This window comes from Haplochromis burtoni, unplaced genomic scaffold (assembly GCF_018398535.1).
Source record: "Haplochromis burtoni strain Fernald_Lab_line unplaced genomic scaffold, NCSU_Asbu1 Contig_92, whole genome shotgun sequence".
Taxonomy (NCBI): domain Eukaryota; kingdom Metazoa; phylum Chordata; class Actinopteri; order Cichliformes; family Cichlidae; genus Haplochromis; species Haplochromis burtoni.
Genome location: NW_024582453.1, coordinates 965,648 through 987,365, shown reverse-complemented (window position 1 = coordinate 987,365; position 21,718 = coordinate 965,648). Strand labels below are relative to the sequence as shown.

The window sequence follows — 21,718 nt, the reverse complement described above, 5'->3', positions numbered from 1 at the left end:
TCCTTCCCACTGTTGCCAAAGTGCTTGCTCATAGGGGGTCATATGATTGTTGGGTTTTTCTCTGTATCTATGAAGCGCCTTGAGGCGACTTTTGTTGTGATTTGGTGCTATATAAATAAAATTGAATTGAATTGAATTGAGGATTGTCTCCAGCATCTTGCTCAGTCTCTCCCACGAAGAGCCAAGTTATGCAATTACTAAAATAAAAGGGGTTCCAACCCAGTATTAGCAAAGTTTACCTAATAAAGTGTCCAATGAGTGTACATACACAGGCTATATGTGCAACACTTCTTTCCTGCTTTAAGACTTGAACTAACAAATAAACAGAAAGATGATATCCCACATTCAATATTCAGCACATATTCACCCTTGAGGCTCATTACAGCTATTGTATTAAGTATGAACATCCTACTAGCACTCCACATTTAATTATAAGAACATGTAAACACAAGTCTATCAGCCTCTATTGGCCTACACTGAATTTGTCAGGAAATTAAATTATTTCATAATTCAGAAAAGGCACAAAACCAAACTCCTCTTCACTTTGCAATTAATTACAGTGTTGATGAGTCCAGTTTCGTCCAAATTATGTGTTGCATGTGTTACCTGCTTTTGTTCTCTTCTAATATCTTCTGAATGAGCAAAGTAGGACAGGGGATAAGCAGTGGAGATATGAGCCAAAATAGCAACTTGTTAACAAAGGGCAACAATGTACAGAGGAACAGTTACCTTAACTTCAAGACCTGCTGCAAACTGAATACGGTTGTGTATCTATATACGTCTTGTTTGACTTTCAGGAATGCATTTTGTGTTGCTGTACTGATAACCAGGTGTAATTATTTTCCTTTCTTTTTCTCTGGACCATGAGATTGCTATTTAGAATGAAAAAAAACCTGGAAGAAATCAACCGCGAACTGACGTAACGGTGCATTTTCAGCCGTACAAGTCAGAAAAAGAAAGGGGAGGGAGAGAAGAAAAGAGGAAAGGGGAGGGCAAATCCATGTCATGCAATTAAGACCAGATTAGTAGTGACATTATACACAAAACCTACACACATTTGTCACTCTCATAAGTCACAGCTCATCAGCTTGCAAAAGGTTGATGTTTTTCTTACTGAGAAAAAGAATATTTTCCACAAAGACAAATTTCATTCATTACAACTGTGAAGTGTCAACTTCTATAACATTTTTCTAAAGAATCAGCTACTCCGCTCCTCCCTCAGGAGTGTAGCTAGTTTGCTTCTAAAAGAATTATCATTTTGTCTTCTTTGCATTGTCAAATGCACAAGGAAGACAAAAGCAAGGTGACTAATAGCTAGATAGAGTTGCTAAAGGGAGAAGAAAAGAAAACTCTATGGCTTTGCTCTCTGTTTGGCCATCTACATCGTTCTTTTATTCCCAAATGTTGTTGATTGTGAATCTGTTAGTAAATTAGCAAAGACTCTGTGCTGCTATTATCATAAAGTATTTGGTTTCTGATTAAAAAGCCAAAGATCTGCACTTTTGTGACAGAGGAGTGCTTCCTAAAACAAAATGACATTTTAGTGCAAGGACTACTTTAAGTGCTCCAAAGAAAATGGAGATTTGAGAGATTAAGAAAGTCCATGTGCTTGAATCAACTGCAGGTTTGTGAAGAACGACCAAAACAACTAAAAAAAAAAACAGTCTTTGAACTTGTGGAACATTTTCTTAGATTGAGATTACACTCCACATCAAAAAGTTTTATTGTGATCCTTACGCTGAACCCCACTCATTTGCCCTCTGCTGGCAAATAAAGCAGAGACGGCTATTTTTTAAACTTGGCACTTTTAAATGATAGTAACTGCTGTTCCTGTGAATGAGCAGTCGCTGGACCTACATGGCACATAAACTACTCAATGAACATCAGTGGAATGCCCTTCTGGACCAATGAGCATCCGCGAAGCAGGCGATCGGGCCAATGCTCATGCATGGCATTAAAGATACAGAGATGGAGATGGAGCACATCATCACACACACATTTGTGCTCTTATATATCTGCTGCTAGCTTGTTATTACAAACATGGCCTGTCACTTCCAATGATACACGCTAACATGACAGATCACAGCGTGTTTGTGTGTGTGTGTGTGTGTATGTGCGTGTGTAAGTGAATGCGTTACATAGTCAAGTCACATAGCATCTATCTCTGTAACACGATCAGAGACTGAAGCAAAGAATCACTTTTTCATACAGTATTGCGTACTGCTTCTAGTGATCACACACACATGCATGCACACACACACACACACATACACACACACACATACACACAGTGGTAATTTGTTTGTTTCCCATGTTTGGAGGCATTTGGTTCTGCTCTGCTGTCCCTAATGCCTCCAAAACACATCATTATCTGACTTATATAGACCTGGGAGTCTGTCTGAGTGTTAATGCGTGTGCGTGTGTGTGTGTTTGGTGTATGCATGTGTGCGATGAGGAAAAAAAAACCCACATTGATTATTGAGTTCAACAGGCGAAACACTGTTTACCCCAAGAGACACAAAGCAAGCGAAAGAGATAGAGAGAGAGAGAGAAGTGAGAGAGAAAAGAGCTTGGGGGAAGTAGAAGGAGATGATTTAGGAACAGGGAGGTGAAAAATGCGAGTCCTGGAGAGACGGAGAGAGAGTTAGAGGAGCACACCAATGAAAAGAAGCAGGGATGGAGGGATGGTTAGAGGGAGGGATAGAGGTTCAGACAAAGAAGTGAGATGACAAGCCAGGCCTGCCGGGTGCAAAGTAATGAAATTCAGTGGTATATTCCTCTAAGCCATGACACACAGACAAACATCACAGTCGGTCTGTTGTTGTAGTAGAGCAAAAACTCGACTTCTGAAACATGGACTGCAGCTATTTGCCAGCTGGAGTGATAAAGTCTAATCGTGGATACAGAAAGCCACGGCGCAATTTCAAACAGTCGGCATTAGCAGAAGCTGATCCAGAGAAGCAGGGCTACGAGGGAGGTGAACATCCCAGCAGGACACATTCTCACCAGACTTCCACCCAGGGGATACATTTTGAGATCATAAATTGGATCTGTTTATATAGTGAAGGCTATCCTAATGATGCATCACGTTATAACTTATATATTTGCCCGCCAGTGCTATCACTACACAGTAATATAGTTAGAAATGCCCATGTCGTGAAGCAAATAGTCCGCTGAAGTAACCCGAAACATTAGCTTATAGCTTATTGCTGCTGAAGTATAAGATTAAAGATTGGATTAAAACAACGCACAACTGAGCTACTACTGTGACCTTGAGAGCATTTGGATGTGTCTACTTTAATGTTGGTGCTAATGTAGTTTCTCAGTTATTTCAAGTAAAATAGGCATAAAAAAAATCAGCAATCAGTGTTGACTGCTGGTTATTCAAAGGACACCGAATATATTCACTGACAAATCCATGTTATTTTTGGGGTCGTCTACAGTAGCTTTGCATTATTTATCTTAAACTGGGCCTTAGCGCAGCCCCTCAGTTCTTCATGTTTCTGAAACAAGTCGTCTCAACTCCTTTCCTTCTCTCCTTTAAGCCAACTTTCTTTTGATTAGCTGCACGCTGCAAACAAAAGACTCAAACAGGAGGTTGTGGGGCTTCTGTTCTCAATGCAGGAGCAGTGTAATTGAGATTATTAGGGATTATTAGGAGCATAATAGACAGGCAAAAGCAGAAAAAATGGCCTCTTGTCTCGCACGGGTTCCTTGTACATACACTGACCTCATTTTTGGAAACACTGGCCATGTTTAATATAAAGAAAACAAGGAAAATCGTAATAGGTGTCATTTAAGCCATTTGTAAAAGTCTCAGAGTGTGTGCTTGCAGCTGACCTTGTTTCCTAAGTATAGTCCAGGTGCATTCCAATAGTAGGCGGTGCCAAGATCGTCCACAACATCTAAGTGTCGCACGCTGAGATATGGAGGGGTCTCTCTGTGAACGGACCACACCCTCCCTCCCGTGTTGCCAACCAGGTGCCAGCCTGTCAGAGTGGTCTCCTATGAACACAACATCCAGGTTAAAAAAAGTTATTTTACTTTCAGCTCCATCTATTTCAAAAACAACTTTTTTACTCTGATCATGCTGGCATGCCCAGACCGCAGTTCCCCATGTCACATTTCAAAGTACACAAAGAATATTTCTGTGTAGGGGTTGTTAAAAAATTCAACACCCAAATTGTGAGGCACGATCTGTGTGAAGAGACTGTGGCAGGATTGCACCTTTCCGCTCTCTTCTGCAATCGCGGAAGTACACATCATAACAAGACGTCAGCTTTCAACTTCAAGTTTTTGTTGGGGTTTTCTGTTTTCAGCAGGTTTTCTGTTGCTCACTTAAACTGCGTGAGTCATGTAGAGATGTAAGATGTTTATATATAGTCATCAGGAAAAGAATTTATATAAATATGTAAAGGGAGAGTCTAAAACAGAAAAGCAACATACAGTATTATTTCTGTCCACGCGACAGAGTTGCTTACTGTCAGCACATCAGTAACATTGACAGCAAACATATTAAAGCAAGGCATGTTCAGTGTAGACGGACAGGTTTTACTTATAATGCCCAGCTGGTGGTTCGGATTTGCTACTTCACACAACTGTCAACACTCTGACTCTCTTAATAGATTTGTTCATCCACCACCTGAGCTCCTTCTTTTCTATTACCAAAGTTGCAATGTATTTTTTTGTGTACCTATTGTGTCCAGGTAGTCTACTGCCAAACGTCACCTTTGTTTTATTGACTTCTCGTTCCTGCCCTAGAATCCTCTGTTTCAGCAACCCTCTCATGTCCTTCTTCACTGCACTCATGGACCTTCTCCTTTTTTCCTCCTGCCTGGCAGCTCCATATTCAACATCCTTTGTCCAGTATACCCACTATCCCTCTTCTGCACATGTCCACATCATTTCAGCTTGGTCTGCCTCCATCATACTCTTATCTTCTGTATTGTGGTCATTCCCAACCAAACTCTGAGCATCTTCAACTCTGCCTCCTCCAGCTCCACCTGGTGTCTTTTCTGTTAATGCCACTGTCTTCAAACCACAAATCACAGCAGGTCTCACCACCACCTTGTAATGCCTCATTTACATTCACCCACTCCACCCTACCTGCACTCTCTTTTTCACCTTTATTGTACACTGTATGTTGCTTTGGATGCTTCACCCCAGGTATCTCAACTCGTCCATCTCCACTGTTACACCTGCCTGCCTCTCATTCACACACATGCATTCTCCTTTGCTTCTACTGACTTCCAATCCTCTTCTCTCCAGCACACACCTCCACTCCACTACTACTCCTCTACACTCCTCTTGTCCATACTCTCAGTACATCACAGTGTCATCTATGAACATCATAGCTCATGGTGACTCCTGCCTGACTTCATCTGTCAACTTGTCCATACCACTGCCTCCAAAACCCCAAAACCTTTTTACAAAAATCCTTCAAGCAAAATAAAGGTGGTTTATATAGATGAACTCATGAGCAGGAAAATTATTACCTCTAACGATACTTTATTATAAGAGGTAATTAAAAATGAAAAGCAAAATTCAAGTTAAAGTCACCATATTACTTCAGGTTAATTTAAAAAACAATAGAAAATGTCTATCATGTGATTTTTTTTTATGTAATTTATTGTAAATGTAATTAGTTGATTGAGATAAAAGATTTTTTTTAACAAAAATGTCAAAGTTAAGCTTTTGGTAACAGCTTTGTAAATCTGCCACATGTCAGCTGGAAGTTTGCAATCGACACCTTGAAAGAGATTTTTTTTCTTAAGGATTTTGTGTGTGTTGATGTGTGTCTGCACGTGTGTGTGTTTGTGAATCAGAGATTGCTAGACACACATCTGTCATTGTAATTAACCTAACCTTGGCTTCCCCTTTTGAAAACACACACACACACACACACGATCGGTGTCTAAATCAGAGCTGTCATCCTGTCAGCGTCTCCTCTCTCCTCCTCTCCCACCCTCCCTGTCAGTCAAAAACTGTTTTCCTCTTGCTTCACCTCTCTCCTCCCTCTTGCCTCTTGTCTTGTTTCTCCCTTCTCCTTTCTAGTCCTGTCCTCTTCCTTCCTCCATATTATTCTTTCTCTTCATGTCTCTCACCTCTCTGTTCCCTCCAGACTCTCTATGCAGTTTTGTTTTTCTGCTTAACATCCTACTGATTAATTTCCAGATGTTTTTAATGTTTGCCAGATCCAAATTACTTTACACCTGGTGTCAGATATGTTCAGGCCCTGAAAGATATTTATTAAACTGATGCAGCAGTGTGGATGAGTAGTTTTTGTGTCATCTAAAAAAAAGTGTTTTGAGCAATAGCTTAAGTGATTGTTTTGTTTGTTAGGAAAATGTGTATTATGGACCTACATTAAAAACTCACAATCTGAAAAATGTCACTTTAAAATATACTGAAGGCCTGATCAAACCAATTTATTTGATTAAACAAAGGGGTAACTAGTAGTTGGCAAACTAATTACTAACTCAATCACAAAAAACTTGTGTCAAACTCAGTGTCAGTGCCCAAGCTTGTTAGCGTTGAACCTAATTGAACATTATGACAAGGTTATTTTAGGTGACTGAAACTAAATGAAAAACTAAAACTACCCATCCATCTATCTTCTTCTGCTTATCCAATTCAGGGTTGTCGGGGTGCTGGAGCCTATCCCAGCCGAGTTACACTTCAGTTTAATTCTTTTCGCAAAATTTGTCATCACAGCTTGGCCGATGAGGCTTTTTTGCATATATTTATTGTGACTTCGCATGTCTACTTTGAGTCAGTTGCTTTCAACTGGTTTGTTCTTCGCTTTTATTTTTTATACCTATGTACCCTTACCGATGTTATTTCCAGCATATACCCTCAATGCCCTCAAGTTAACTATAAAACAAATAAAAATGAAACTAAAAGCAAACATTTTCAAAAACTAAAATAAACTGAAATGAACAAACCCACACATTATAGAAAACTATAATAACTCTGATGTATGAGACCTGTTGTTCATGTAGTATTTCCCTCGTGTTTAAAAATCAGATTTACGTCTCTTTTGCTGAGCAATTTGTTCTCAAGTAAAGCACGCTGTTAGAAAAAGGAGACACAGGCCAATGTCAGTAAAACCTCATGACACATGCTTCTGTTTTGGACTCTCTGATTCACTGAACATCAGTGCTGTTTAAAATTCTGCATGTCAAAAGTCACCAAAGTTGGATTAGATGCAAAAGATGAACACAAACTGAAAGTTTACTCCACTCTGAAACTTGTCATGGAAGGGAACACATAATATAAAATTAGTCAGGACAACTAGCGTCACAAATTTGTTTCTCAGCTGATGTTCATCCTTCTGTGGTGCACAGTTATGACGCAATTTAAGTTTACAGCAGTAAATGATATTTGAATAAAAGGAGGAAAAAACAGTTTTTCAGCTCTAAGCCACTCTTGCAGAAAAGATCTTAAACTGAAGTGACGTTTACATCATCCCACAACATCAGTGAATAATGAGTTCCTACATTCTGATAGGTCCACGTGGAGGCAGCGCACTGACTGGAAACGCCCATGCAGGAGCATTTTTCACAGCCGCGTCTGTTGGACGCTTGAAGATTGTAGAATCCGAGCTTACAGCGGTCACAATTTTCCCCCTCCACATTTTCCTGCATGTGAGAAAGACAGAGAGAGGGGGAGAGACAGAAAAGGGCAGGCAGAGAAGAGAGAGGAGAAAAAGAAGAAGAAGAAGGACGCAGCATAGTTTATAGGCTGCCCTCAGGTTGACGCTACGAGTGCAAAGCATGTTCCGGCAATGTTAATGTGGTGAAAATAATGATGACAGGGCTAAAAAGGTTAGGAGAGAGAACTTGTCATTATTTCTGTGCATACAAATGCGAATGTGCGTGTTTGTGTGTACCTTGCATATGCAGGGTGTTATACATGGGTCAGCGTTGACGCTTCCTTCAACGCTGCAGTTACAGCGCTCACAGTATGGGTAGCCCATATAACCAATAGCACACCTACAGTTTTACAGCAATAATAAAGATCAAGTCAAAACAGTAAATTGATCAGATTAACAACCACTGCGTTTATCCTGGTCAAACTGTTTTCGCGTGAGCCACCGATCCCCTACTCACTGCTGCAAACCGCTAACGCTGGTAATATGTGTGCGTGCTTAAGCAGAAAAACCAAAACAAAAAACTTCTACTAATTAACAGAGAAAGTAAGCCAAAGCAAGTCTATTAAATAGCATTTAGGAAGTCATTTTAGAGACAATGCTTATGCTGCGGCCCTGCGGGTAGGTCATTAAAAGTTTAGAGGAAAAGCAGTATTTTGAAGATAAGGCTTTTACATTAGACTAGAGTGGAATACTGGGTTACCGTGGGATCAAAGATAATACAAAAAAAAAAAAAGCAATTACATCAGTAAACGCAATTACTCGCAAACCAACTAATCAGGAGAGTAACATGAAGGACCCTGTTGACAGATCTACGGGTTGATATTGAAGATGCTTCTTGTTTAATTCTTGTAGGAATTTAGTAATGCTAAGACTTTTCATGAAGACCTCAGGCTGTGGTTCTCTCCGTTTAAGTTCATGAAAGGTATTATTAAGGAAGTAACATTTAGCTGCAAATAAGACAGTGCCTTGCATTTGCACCACAGCTATGCATGCAGTCACTTCTATACAACCCAAGTGTGATAATCAATATCATCAAAGATCCTAATGGAAACTTGGTGGCAATTTCTAAACACTAATTGGAACAGACAACAGCTGAAAGGTTCTGCTCACCTGTCACTATGTGTCTATCTCTTTCCCTATTTGTGTGCATGTGTGTGTATGTGTGTCTCTCACCTGTCACATCTCAGACCCCCAAAACCCTCCTTACACCAGCATGACCCTGCTGGCTGGCCTGTCAGTCAAACACACACATACACACACAAAGAGACACATGCACACATAAAAAAAGTATAAGTGTAAGAGAAAGGGTATCTCTTTGAAGTAGCTGCACCTAAAATAACTCTACTTGCTAGATATAAAAACAGCAAAAACACAGAGGAGGACAGAGGAGTAAAATTATCTCTAATATAAATAGTTCTGTTCTGTCAAAGACATTTTCAAGTAACAGAAGCTTCTGTGCATGCTGCTGAACTCGACTCACCCCGATCCCATAGGAAATCAATGTGGACCGAATTGATGAAATCTCAGAGTTACTGAAGTACCACTTTAAAATGAATTAAAATGTGAAATGGGTGCAGGCTCTAAAAGTCTGCATGCATATCCACTGAGGGGCCAAAATTATCCCTATGTTAGGGCTTAAATGATCCTCAGAAAGAACAAGGCGGAAAGTCACGTGACCAGACAGAAAGTACAAGTCAAACTGAGTGCATACGGGGCATAGCTTGTCTCGAATCTGCGACACACGTTTGGCTGATGGAACCATATGGGTCGCAGGAGCAGGGGATGCAGGGGTTCTCCTCCTCAGCGCTCACCTGGACAGGTAGAGAACGCAGACATGTTCAAATAGCAGCAATTTAGGTGATGTACGGACACACGCATAAGCAGGTTACGTACGTCAGCAGGTCTGTAGAATCCAGGAACGCAGCTCTGACAGTTAATGCCAGCCGTGTCGTCACGGCAGCCTATGCAGACTCCGCCCCCTTTGTACTGACCGTGAATGTCCAGGCTGAGCGACAGATCTGCCACTGTTTGATTAAAGTAGCATTCTTCTGCCTTACCGTGGCAGTTACACTCTGAAAACACACAGAAAAAGTTGGTGGGCTGTAGTACTGCAGTTGATAGGATTTGTCGAGTCCTGCTTCTTCTATCAAAATTCTGTACAGTATTATATGCAGCCGGGGGGGGGACACTTTCTCTAATCCTTTTACTTCATCTGCTCACAAGATGAGAAAAAAAACACCCTATCCTGGTTTTTAGACAGTGCCGTAAGGTTCACACACTGACTGTGAGCTGTGTGTTATCTCTAGGGCTCCAGAGAATTATCTCCAGAGGAAAAAAATAGCCTTACTATTCATTCATGCCCTTTCCATTTTCACTTTAGTTTGCTATATTTACTAAAGTGGTCTAAAATTCATGAGCTAGATAAAAGCATTGTCCTTTGGAATTTTGAGAAGAAACTTGGACTTAAAGTTTGTAGAAGTCTCCTACGGCCCGAACTCCAGGCCACAAAGATCTTCTTGAGTTTAGATTCCGATTTTGTAGCCGAATTCATTTGTTTCATGCATTTTCTTAATTCAGACCAGAACATGTTTTGCAAAGATAATGTTGTGATTGATGCAATATTGATCATATGTTTTCCCTACATGACTAATGGACTTTTTAACCTACACTATGGCTATGGACTCTCACCCCTACAAACTCAGTACATTTAATGTAGCACATACATTTGCAAGGCCAGACACACAAAACACTTTTAGATTTTAGGTTAAAACAACCACAGGGAAATGGCCTGATGGACATTACTTAAAGTGTATTAAATCCAGGGATTAAAGGCATCAGCTGTACAAATGGCCAGGTGTTAAGAAAACAGTACTGACCTTCACTGCTCGGCATGCCTTATTTCAGGTCCCTACGACATATTAATTACAATGCATATTGGTTGGCTTGAGAAGCAGAGCACGTTACATGATCTATCACATGCTTAAACACTACACAGTGCTTTATATGTTCCATGACATGATTATGAAAGATTTTTGTTCTCCAGAAAGTTATAATTACATCTGTCTTATATGTTTGCATGACTGGACCTTCCACCCACTGTTAATCCAGTATCGTGTTCACAGCTGTGTTTATGGGATTAAGAACAGTGGATATCTTGTCCCGCTGGTCACTGCTGACCTGTAAAGCTGCACAACACTACAGGGCATCATTCTGTGCTATCCTAGAGTGCCGAGTTCTCTTCATATACCTCATCTTAGATAAACGTTTTCTACCCCTACCATTACAACAGTTTGTTCACTACTGGTATTAAATCTGTCATGGTCAGTTCTTTTACTATTATGCTATCCAGGACCTTTTGTCACTTTAGTTATGTCAATGTCAAGGCAACAGAAGCAGTCATTGAGCCACTAAGACTACAGAGCTTTCAGAGGGTGTAGCCTGTGTGAAATAAAATAAAGATTACATGTTGTAACCTTAGTTTTATGATGACAGGTGGAAGCCTCTAACCTCATCCCTCCACTGCTGCATAACTGATGAAGGTTAATGGATGCCAGGGTGATTTCGGATGGCTTTATACAGACTTATATCACAGACTGATTCTGATCAGCTGGAAAGAATGTGAATTTCAGGGCACAGCTTCACAGTTTAATTGTGTGGAGAGTACTGACCTCAGTGAGTGAGTACTCTAGGGTTAGCCTACTTTTTTGCAGTAGCCAGGCTTTATGTGAAAAAATTAGCTCAACTAATCTGAAAAAGAAGCACAATTTATTGAACCGAATGGACCAAAATGACTTTGACCAGAAAAGTAAAATTAAAAATAATATTAGTCTTTAAAATAGATATATATTAATATTTAAAATAAATATGCAATGTTGAAAAATTAATAGCAAAATAAAATAAATAAATAAATTGTTAGCCAATACACATAACATTAAACTGCCATTAGTAAATCAAATTGCTAAACTTAATGTATAAATGGTTGTAATAGTTTGCCAAATCTGTAAGTAAAGTGTATTTAGCTAAAAATGTAGATGGAGAAATTGTTAAATAACATAATGGGTAAAATAGTTGAAATATCTAGTTACAATCTCTTAGGAAAAGATGTAGTATTCTGTTTCCTATTATATAGTGCCATAAGAACTCTGATAGAGGCTTTTTAACTCGTGAAAATCTGAGAAGTCACTGTTTATTTTTCATAAGTAACAAATGTGTTGTGGGTGAACTGCTGTAAGCTTGTGAGTAGCTGTGTGTAATTTATGAATATAATTTGTTCTGTGTTTTTCTTACTCTCGCAGACATGTCGAGTGAGGAAGGTTCCTGCCATCCAAGGCTGCTGGTGGTAACCTGGGCAACAGCGATCACAGCTCTCCCCACAAGTGTTGTGTTCACATTCACAGCTAAACTTCTACATATGCGCAGAAACACAAATGTCCACACACAAACACATGGAAAACACACATTAACAGTGCACTTTAAATTTCACAGATGTGAGCTCTCTTTAAATTGATTGTGCAAACTAGAAGCAGGTTTTTAAATCTGAATCTGAATCGTGAACAAATATGATTCTTCACTGCAGCCAATTCTTCACCGCAGGTGATTCAAAACCTCTTAAGTGAAAAAATGAAATGTCAGCCCTTAGCTTGACACTACTCCCACACACAGTGTTGGGAAAGAGTGACCTTCAGTTAATTAAACTAATAACTATTATTTGTTTCTTTGTGTCCTGTCGCTGTGCCGAGTGACAGCCTGTTAGAGAAGCTCCCGTTGTTTGATATTATTATTTTAATGACTTTACAACCCAATAAGGTTGATTTTAACTTTTATTTTCCCCTACACCATTTTTGTATCCTGAAGGGAAATCAATTTTATTTATTTTTTCCTTTCTTATCAAATTTTGTTTCTTGCCACTATATTCTTAACAATTCCACTGCCCGAAGTGAGGCCTTTAATCCTGGAGGAGATTGACGAGGTTTCAGAGCTGGAATTAAGTGGAGAGTTAAATGGTGAAAATAAAAACCATCTGTTTAAGTTTTTTAGACAATAAATCGTCGAAATAGAAATTATTGCTTGAGTGTAGTATGAGGTGTTTTACTGTTTCACTGTTTTAGTGTGACCGAACCCAGCGTTGGGAGTTCTTTGGGGGATATGGGTGATATGATAAGATATCAGGAACTGCACTGCTTGTGCAGGGAAATGGTGCTGGTCAAGTTACTGCAAAGGAACTGTTCAGTCGAATGTGGACTATTACCACTATGGATGTGTGCGACTAGTCAACTAATCATCGCTGTTGCCAGTCGGTACCAGACTCAGTAGACGTTTAATCCAATTGTTAAAATTTTACTTGATGCCAAATGCCAGTAAATCACTGAATCGTCACTTCAGATGAGCGGAAGAAAATGGCTGGATGCTTGTTTTGTTATTTTAAATTTGAACTTTTATTGCAGTGGTTGAACAGTGTGCGTCATTCATAACGCACGGCACAATGCGCCACACTTTTCTGTCGCAATTTATACGTTTGTCAGATGTTAACTTGTCATATTTGAACATGTTTTGTAGTAACATGTTTTCACGTCATATTTAGCATCGGTTATTTATATTGGTTGTTTTATTTGTTGTTGTTGATTTGGTTATTAAAATGTATCTGTTATTAGTCTTTGACATTTTCCATTAGATGAAAATTTTACTTGATATCTTAGTGTTTCTTAGATAAATGAAAGGGTATAATATTTTTTCCTGGTTTGGTTGACTAAAAAGTTCGTCGCCAGGAAAATCCTTGAATTCCATTATCATACACGTGGCAGTTTGTATAAGAATCACATCAAAAATTGTTTTACAGACACTGTTATAAGACATTTTACTGCATTTTCAACCACATAGCTTCCAGAACAAATCTCTTTTAAACTGTTCTGAGATAATAAGCACTGTAACTATCAATTTTTCCAAATAAAGTAATAACCTAGTTCAAATGCAGTCTTTATGTTCTTGCTGTGACTTTGTGGTCCTTTACATGCATAACCACATCTGCAGTAAGAATGTTTGAATGTATGAACAACACCTGAACTGAAGCAAAATAAAATGTTGAGATCAAGTTTGTATTGATTTGAATCTAAAAGTGTAGAAAGTGTACATGTATAACCCTCTGTACAATATTTATGAATATATTTTTAATATACACAGAAAATTCTCTCCTTTGTGCACCCTCGTGTGGCACCTCAACATTCACATGAATGTGAGAATAGAGTGCAAATAGGTAATTATCAAAATGCATCACCTTTTGAAAGCCCTTTACACAACAATGTGTACACATGAGAGCCAACTCAACTGAAAGAACTTGGTTCAGTTTCCAAATTTTCAGTTAGCAGTAAATAGGTTCACGATTAGTCTCCCAGGAGAGAAATAAATTCAAAACTAAACACAGACAAAGCAGAATGCAGCAGGATATTTGCCAACTAAGGTTCAGTAATTCAATTTAGGACTTTCTGTAAATTGGTTGATATGGTGAGGGTGCCAGATTTAACTGAGAGGAGAGCAGTACAATAGCACAACGAGAGCCAAGTCTGGATTTGTTGGCATGAGTAAATTTGCCCCTTTTTATCTGAGACACAATGCTACAGCTCTTGCTTAGGCTGCCTTTGTGCTGAGCAGGCATCTGAACAAATGTTCTGCGGACGATCATCAACAAATCATCTCGCAGGTCTCCACCTTTCTGAATGTCTGCCCAGTATGCTACTGCATGGATTGTTTGAACACTAATCAAAGTAAAAAAGCTAAATGTCCTGTGGGAACACAGCGCAACAGAGAGGCTCTAAAAAACTGCAGATAAATAAAGCAGAATTATAAATAAACAGAAATTATTCGGCTGCACCGTATACTACATCTGCTCTGCAAAGTCTTTTTGTTCTGTTAAAACTGACTAAATGTGTAGCCTTTAAACACCTGGGCAGAAGAAAGTGGTTAGTCTCCTCTAGTGAGTTTAAATACTTCCTCAAGTCTTGGTTAGAGACGGTGGGAAAAGAAGAAGAAAAAAAAAACAGGACTTTTCACACACCAGTGACATCACTTATTGTCACTGACATCACCACCGAGGGACCAGACACAGGTGTCAAATCCAAGTTAGACTTCTTGTTTCAGCCTCGGGACATGTAAAGGACACAACGCGGTGCATGTGTGTGTGGTGGGAGAAAAAGAGGGAAAGATCAGGTGTCTGGTATCAAACACTCCTCTGTTTGAAGTGACACGTGAGACGACGCTGTACAGTGTCACCTGTGTCCCCTGCAGAAAGGCGCGCACAGACTCACACGGAAAGTTTTTATAGAAGGAGTTAGATGAAAAGGTGATGCCTGAGGGCTCTCTTTACTCCTGTTCAGAACTATGGAAGAGCTACATCACCTTGATGGTATTGTTAAACAGAGTGAGAGAAAGTTGGACATTATTACCTTTGTAACACTGTTGAGTGGACAAGCTTTCGCATGGCCAAAACAGATGCACATCCCTCCAACTGAGATGTCCTTAATGGTATAGTAGTACTGAAGAGCCAAAACAGGTTATTGCAACTTTAACAACCAATGACTCAAAAGATATTCTACTTAAAAATATCCAGAGATGAATGACTCATACTGACAAAGTTAAAGTGGTAGTGCATGTGTTTTTAGCCTCACCCGTCTCGTCACAATAGGATCCATATCTTTGGGGTCATGGAGTGTCAGAGTCATGAGGTCGGCGTTCAGCGTTCTGATTCTCTGAAACACCAACCTGATGTAGCGGGCGGACGTGAAATTCAGGAGAGTTGGCGAGGGGTCATCTGCACTGGGTCTACCATTGATCAGAGAAGTGTGTATCTGTAGAGATAAACGCCAAGATATGACAACAGAATTCGACTGCATGCTGTGAAGATTAAATGTTTTGTGAGTTTCTCACAGCAGTAAACAGAAGAAGTAAAAATTCAAACGACATAACGATGGGCAGGTAATCCAATTACTTTTTTCAGGTAATGAGTAAAGTAAGGGATTACTATTGCAAAAAAGTAATTAGATTACTGTTATTTTCCCGTAAGCACTCTGTGTTACTGTGTAAAAGGGTCAAAGTACTGACCTTACTTTGAGTTTGATTCCATAAAAAGTGACAAAAACATTACTATCAACTGTACACTGTGTGTGAAGAAAAACCCCTAAGCTTCTGAGCAAGTACCTAGCATGCTGCCACGCGAATGTGAAATTCACAGAGAAACCCCCAGATCCCCCCCACTGACATGACCGGTGCGGCACCGGGCAAACCTGCACCCACCCCACTCCTGCTAAACAGGTGAAAATAGATTTAAGAGCGACAGGACTCGGTGCCACTGAGTCTTTGATTTTTTTTAATTTCTGCTGTGTTTTACTTGCATCTATTTGAAAGAGTGAGCGTAAACACAAAGCACTATTTTATTTTATGTGCTGATATGCAGTAAATAGGTTTAAATCTTAAACAAATTTCTTCAAGTCAAAGACTGTTGCATATAATGTATCATGTTTTTAAAAAGTAACTATCTAAGTAACTAAGTAACTAATTACTTTTGAAAATAAGTAGTCAGTAAAGTAACGGGGTTAATTTTTTGGACAAGTAATCAGTAATTAGTTACTAATTCCTTTTTCAAGTAACTTGACCAACACTGATGAGCAGCGACAGCTTCTAGGATAAATTGCTATTTGTTCTTTAACAACAGAAATATATCAAATTTATTTAAAAGAATGCTGATTTTCACTGGATTCAACAAGAATGTCAGGGTAGAAAATGGTTTTATTTGGTAATAATAAAAACTGATTTCAAATTCAGACCAGGAGACAGTGGCTACAGCAAAGCACAGCAGTGATTCAAACATAAAACCTGCTATCACCCTTTGACCACAACAGACTGAGAGTCCTGAACTAAAAAGTGAAGCCATCACAGAAGTGACAAAAATGTGGACAAAAAATGTTTTGGCATTTTTTTTTTTTAGGTCATTTGAATGAATTCTGAAAGGGTTTAAAATGGGGACAAATGTAGCCACATCAGAGCACATTTGAGTCACTCAACTTAATCTCTTGACTATGTTTGTGTTCTTGGTGCCTTTCTGGGCTAATGAATTATCTGTTATTTAGCACTAGTTAGTAATAATTATCAGATACCTGTTTTGTAATCAAGCTTAGTAGATAACTTAGCACACCACTTTATCTTCCAAATATACTTCCCTCTGACAAAAAAACCCAGCATGGCAAAAGGAAAAAGAGACCTCAAGATGCAGAGGGAAAAGCAATGGGTGATGTCACAGTGGCTGTGACCAACTTATATACAGTCTTTGTTGTTGAACAGTGACTGGTCACAGTAGGCTAAGCTAACCTGGCACTAACACTTAAAGCACTTAAAGAAGACTCAATAAGAAAAATGCCTCCTTACAGCTGACAGCACAACTTATTTAAGGGATTATAACTTCCAAGAGTGTCCCAACTTTACTATAACTTATCACATAGTAACAGTTTCACCCTGCCTTCCACAACTTGGCAGAGTTTAAATACTCGCTGGCTAAGACATCTTGTCATGCACACCTGATTCAGTCGGAAGCCTCAAATTTCTTATGCTTCTTTATACCTAAATTTGTTTTTTACTGAGTGTATCAGCGTGTTTTTTATGTAATATCACAGATGGTTTTTCACTTGTTCAAAATTTATTTAAAAAAAATCTGTCTCTATTCACCCACATGTTTTGATCAGTGTTTCGTTTCCTGAATGTTTAGCTCCTTCACCGCCAGTGTTGGGACTAACACGTTATTAAGTAACGCGTTACAGTAACTACGTTATTATTGTGGTAACGAGCACGGTAACTAGTTATTATGCCAAAATCAGGAACGCGTTAGTCGTTACTGGGATTTAGATAGGGTCGTTACTCGTTACTTCGTGTGGTGGCTATCGCGGAGCTTCCACAGATTCAGTAACATTAGCAAGTGGTGGAGGCAGCAGGTGGATGAAGGAAAAGGGACGCAGAAGGAAAAGAGACCCGAGGCGGCCGCCGGTCCAAGTGTGAACTGAACTTCAGGTAAGAAGTTATGACCTGCAGTCTCTCTGGGTCAGATATGAACCAAGTTTAGGTGGAGTTTATTTTCGTTATTCTGACTTTTTCCGTACTGCGTGCTAGCTAGCATGACGGAGTTTCTATACAGCTGGGTGGTGCTATGAAGTTAATGATGTTGAACTTTATTTTGTTCATAAGTTATTAGAGTTGCCAACCGTCCCGTCTGGTATTCAGAGAAAATATTATGCGTTTCTTATTGAGGTGAAAAGGAACAGTTTGTCCCGTAATTCAGCTACAATGAAAAAGGCACAAAGCTGGAGTTATTCTGTGTCTTTGCTGCACAGCTGCCTCTTCTTCTCTCATCCTCTCCCCCTCCCTCTCCTGTTTCTACTTCAATCATGAAACTGATCAATGATCAGCTGATCGGCTTTTCTCTCTTGTTTGTTTATCGCCCACTTTGCGCCAGAAAGAGGAAACCAGCGGATGTCGCGCTAAACAACAGCAGCACGTTTAAGCTTGATCAGCTGTTGTTAGAATTTATTTAATATTAATTTCTAGTATCAGCTGATGTTTGCTGGAGCCACAGCTGTAAAGCTGCTGGTCATGATGTCGGTTTGGATATGTGGTGAGAGGGAAACATGAAGATGAAACCAGGAGATGTCCTTACTGATCATCAGAGCTGAACAGGTGATGGAGAAACAGGTTTACCTTTTAGGTGACATGAATGAGTTGAAGTTATGAACTGTTTCTGAGAGACAAATAACACCAGGATCCTTTTTTAGGTAGCTGACAGCTGGTAACTGTGCAGGGGCGGGTCTAGCAAAGTGTTGCCAGGGGGCCAGGTAGGGCATTAACAGGGAAAGGGGGGCACAAAGAAATACTTTTCTTTCTTATTCTCATTTAAAATGTCTAGCTTTTAAAAAATAATTATCTGAATCTTACAACAAACGATTGATAGATTGATGCATATATACCATCAGAACAGTGAACATCACTGTCACAACAGGTTTATTTTCATTCAAAGGCTTTATGATTTTTCCTATAATGGTGGGCCGGTCTCTAGTCAAAATGCCCGGGCCAATTTTCTGTCCCAGTCCAGCCCTGTATGCAGCTCATCTGCAGTCTGGTGTTACCTACATCTTCCTATTCAGAAGGCAGAATTTCCGAGTTCTGAGTACAATCGAAAGCACCACGACTGCAGTTTTTGTGTTGGATGTAAAAGGCGCACATGACGCTGTGACGTAGGCTAGAATCATGGCAGCAGTCAATGACGGTCCAGGCGTGGGATTTCTCTCGTGGAAATATGCACATTATCTTTTCCTTTCTATTGGTAGGTGGCACAGTGCACTTGTGGCAAGTAAGCAAGCTAGAAGACTGGCAAAGTTATGGAAGCAACACATTAACAAGAGAATTCTGAGTAAAACCAAAGTTACTTTCCCTAGTAACTAGTTACTTTGAAAGTAACGAGTAACTTGAAGTAACTGAGTTACTTTTGAGAGAAGTAACTAGTAATGTAACTAAGTTACTGTTTTAAAGTAACTTACCCAACACTGTTCACCGCACAGAATGATGGTGTGTAAGAGGTTTTTCAAAAATGTTTTTTCCATACTGACAAGATAGGATCACATAGCTGATGCACATTTGTGAGCTGCATATCCATGATGACGATCTCCTGTTCCATCACATCCCAAAGGTGCCCTGTTGGATTGATATCTGGCGAATGTGGAAGGCATTTAAGTTCAGCAAATGCTCAAGAAACCAGCTTGAGATGATTTGAACTTGATGGCATTGCACATTATCCTGTTGAAAACAACCATCAAAAGAGCCCTACACTGTTGTTATAAAGAGATGGACATCAATATAAATGGTGCCCTGGTAGGTTGTGGTGTTTAAACATTTTTCCAATCTCCTATTCTCCATTTTTGGTGAGCCAGTGTAATCTGTAGTCTCAGTTTCCTGTTCTTTGCTGACAGAGGCGGCAGGCGTGGATGTGTTGTGCACTCAGTTGTGTTATTCTGTATGCCTTGCTTTTAACATGTAGATATCTGATTAACATTTTCACCCATAAACCTCACTCTATGTTTTCTTTTTTTTTTTGGACCATTCTCTGTAAAACCTACAGATGGTTGTGTGGAAAAATCTCAGTCGATCAGCAGTTTCTGAAATACTGAGACCAGCCTGTCTGGCACCAGGAATAAAGCCATGTTCAAAGTCACTTAAGAGTACGTTTCTTCCCCATTCTGCTCAGTTTCAACTTCAGCAGGTTGTTTTTTTCTATGTCTACAGGTCCAAATGCATGAAGTTGTAGCCATTTGAGATGCTGATTATATAGATATGAAAAATTAGTTCATGAATTTATTACTTTTAGGCTGGACTATTGCAGTTGATTATTATCAGGATGTCCTAAAAACTCTTTGAAAGCCTTCAGTTGATCCAACATGCTGCAGCAATTGTACTGACAGGGACTATATTGGCTTCTCTTCATTGGCTCCCTGTTAAATCCAGAATCAAATTTAAAATCCTTCTCCTCACATACAAGGGCTTAAATGATCAGCCCCCATCTTAGCTTAAAGACCTCATAGTACCTTATCACCCCAATAGAGCACTTTACTCTAAGACCACAGGCTTACTTGTGGTTTCTAGAGAATTTAAAAGTAGAATGGGAGGCAGAGCCTTCAGTTTTCAGGCCCCTCTTCTGTAAAACCAGCTTCCAGTTTGGATTCAGGAGACAGACACTATCTCTATTTTTAAGATTAGGATTAAAAATTTCCTTTGTGATAAAGTATATAGTTTAGGCTGGGTGTATAAGATAAGACAAGATAACCTTTATTAGTCCCACGCCTGGGAAAATAGCCTACATCAACCTACATCTATATCTATAGATGTAGGTTGCTAGGGGCTTCCTATGATGCACTGTGTATTTCTTCAGTATGCCTCATTTTCACTGTGTTTGTACACCACTCTGCATTTAATCATTAGTTATTATTAATTTCTGGCTCTCTTCTGCATCATGTCCTCCTCCCATTAACCCCAATCAGTCACGGCAGAGGTTTCTTACTGTTAAAAGGGAGTTTTTCCTTCCCGTTGTCACCAAGTTCTTGCTCAAAGTGGGTTGTTTGATTTCTGGGGTTTTCTCTCTATTATTTTAGGGCCTTTACCTTTTTGGCAATATATGAATAACATTGAATTGCATTAAATGTATGAGCTAAAATGTTAGATGACCACAAATCCTTTCTGAAACGTAGTAATTCTCAACAAAAAAAGATTTACCGTTGTAAAATTGCTAATGACAGGATGCCCACAAGGCAAAGATTATACCTCTCTACAGAATCTTACAACTTGGATCATAATAATAGAAAAAGGAAGGACAAGCACAATTACTGATGGCATTCAAAGAATCTTGTATTTTTCCAGCACTGGTCTAACATTAAATCAGAGTGAAAGTAGCAGAAGCATCAGTTTATATTGTGCATAAACAATAATCACCAAGCAGGCACATAATAAGAAGTGTTAGGTTCTGTCTGCCTGCCTGCCTGTCTGACTGTCCATCTGTCTGTCTCACTAATGTGGCCAAAAGCAACATTTGGCATCTGTAAAAAAAAGAAAAACTCTTTCAGTGAGCTGACGGTGTGTATGTGCATGTATGTCAAGGGGAAACACTTGATGGGTGTAAGCTACACACTTGGAAGTAACGAAGGAGCCGGTTCTCTATGTGTGTGTGCTGGCGTGTGTGTGATGAGTGGTGGGGTGACATTGTGAACGTGTGTGTGCGATGCTGTGACACATCGCCTACGACTCATTATGGTTTCACTGTGATCAGACGGCAAGGGAGCTGTCAACCACACACTTGTGCTCACACACACACACACACACACACACACACACACACACACACACACACACACACACACACACACACACACACAATTCAGACACCTCCGTCGTTACTTGCAGCTCTTGACATCTCCCAGCTCGCACCCCCTCTAGCGCTCCCCCGCAGGACACAAGCACATACAGTGTCAACGACACAATAAGACAACG

At 39.6% G+C, this 21,718-nt stretch overlaps 1 protein-coding gene across 10 annotated transcripts in view; it reads right to left on the bottom strand.

The window, feature by feature from the left end:
- lama2 (laminin, alpha 2) overlaps nt 1-21,718 on the bottom strand; it is a 235,175-nt gene that overhangs the window by 142,267 nt on the left and 71,190 nt on the right. For all 10 annotated transcript variants that reach the window (XM_042222720.1, XM_042222717.1, XM_005935361.3 and 7 more), the window contains exons 6-14: nt 15,313-15,492; nt 15,091-15,180; nt 11,942-12,059; nt 9,548-9,726; nt 9,366-9,465; nt 8,828-8,885; nt 7,892-7,994; nt 7,500-7,640; nt 3,841-4,005 (exon numbers count right to left, since the gene is read on the bottom strand). In XM_042222720.1, coding sequence (XP_042078654.1) covers nt 3,841-4,005; nt 7,500-7,640; nt 7,892-7,994; nt 8,828-8,885; nt 9,366-9,465; nt 9,548-9,726; nt 11,942-12,059; nt 15,091-15,180; nt 15,313-15,492 — 1,134 coding nt within the window. The remainder of the gene's footprint in view (nt 1-3,840; nt 4,006-7,499; nt 7,641-7,891; nt 7,995-8,827; nt 8,886-9,365; nt 9,466-9,547; nt 9,727-11,941; nt 12,060-15,090; nt 15,181-15,312; nt 15,493-21,718) is intronic.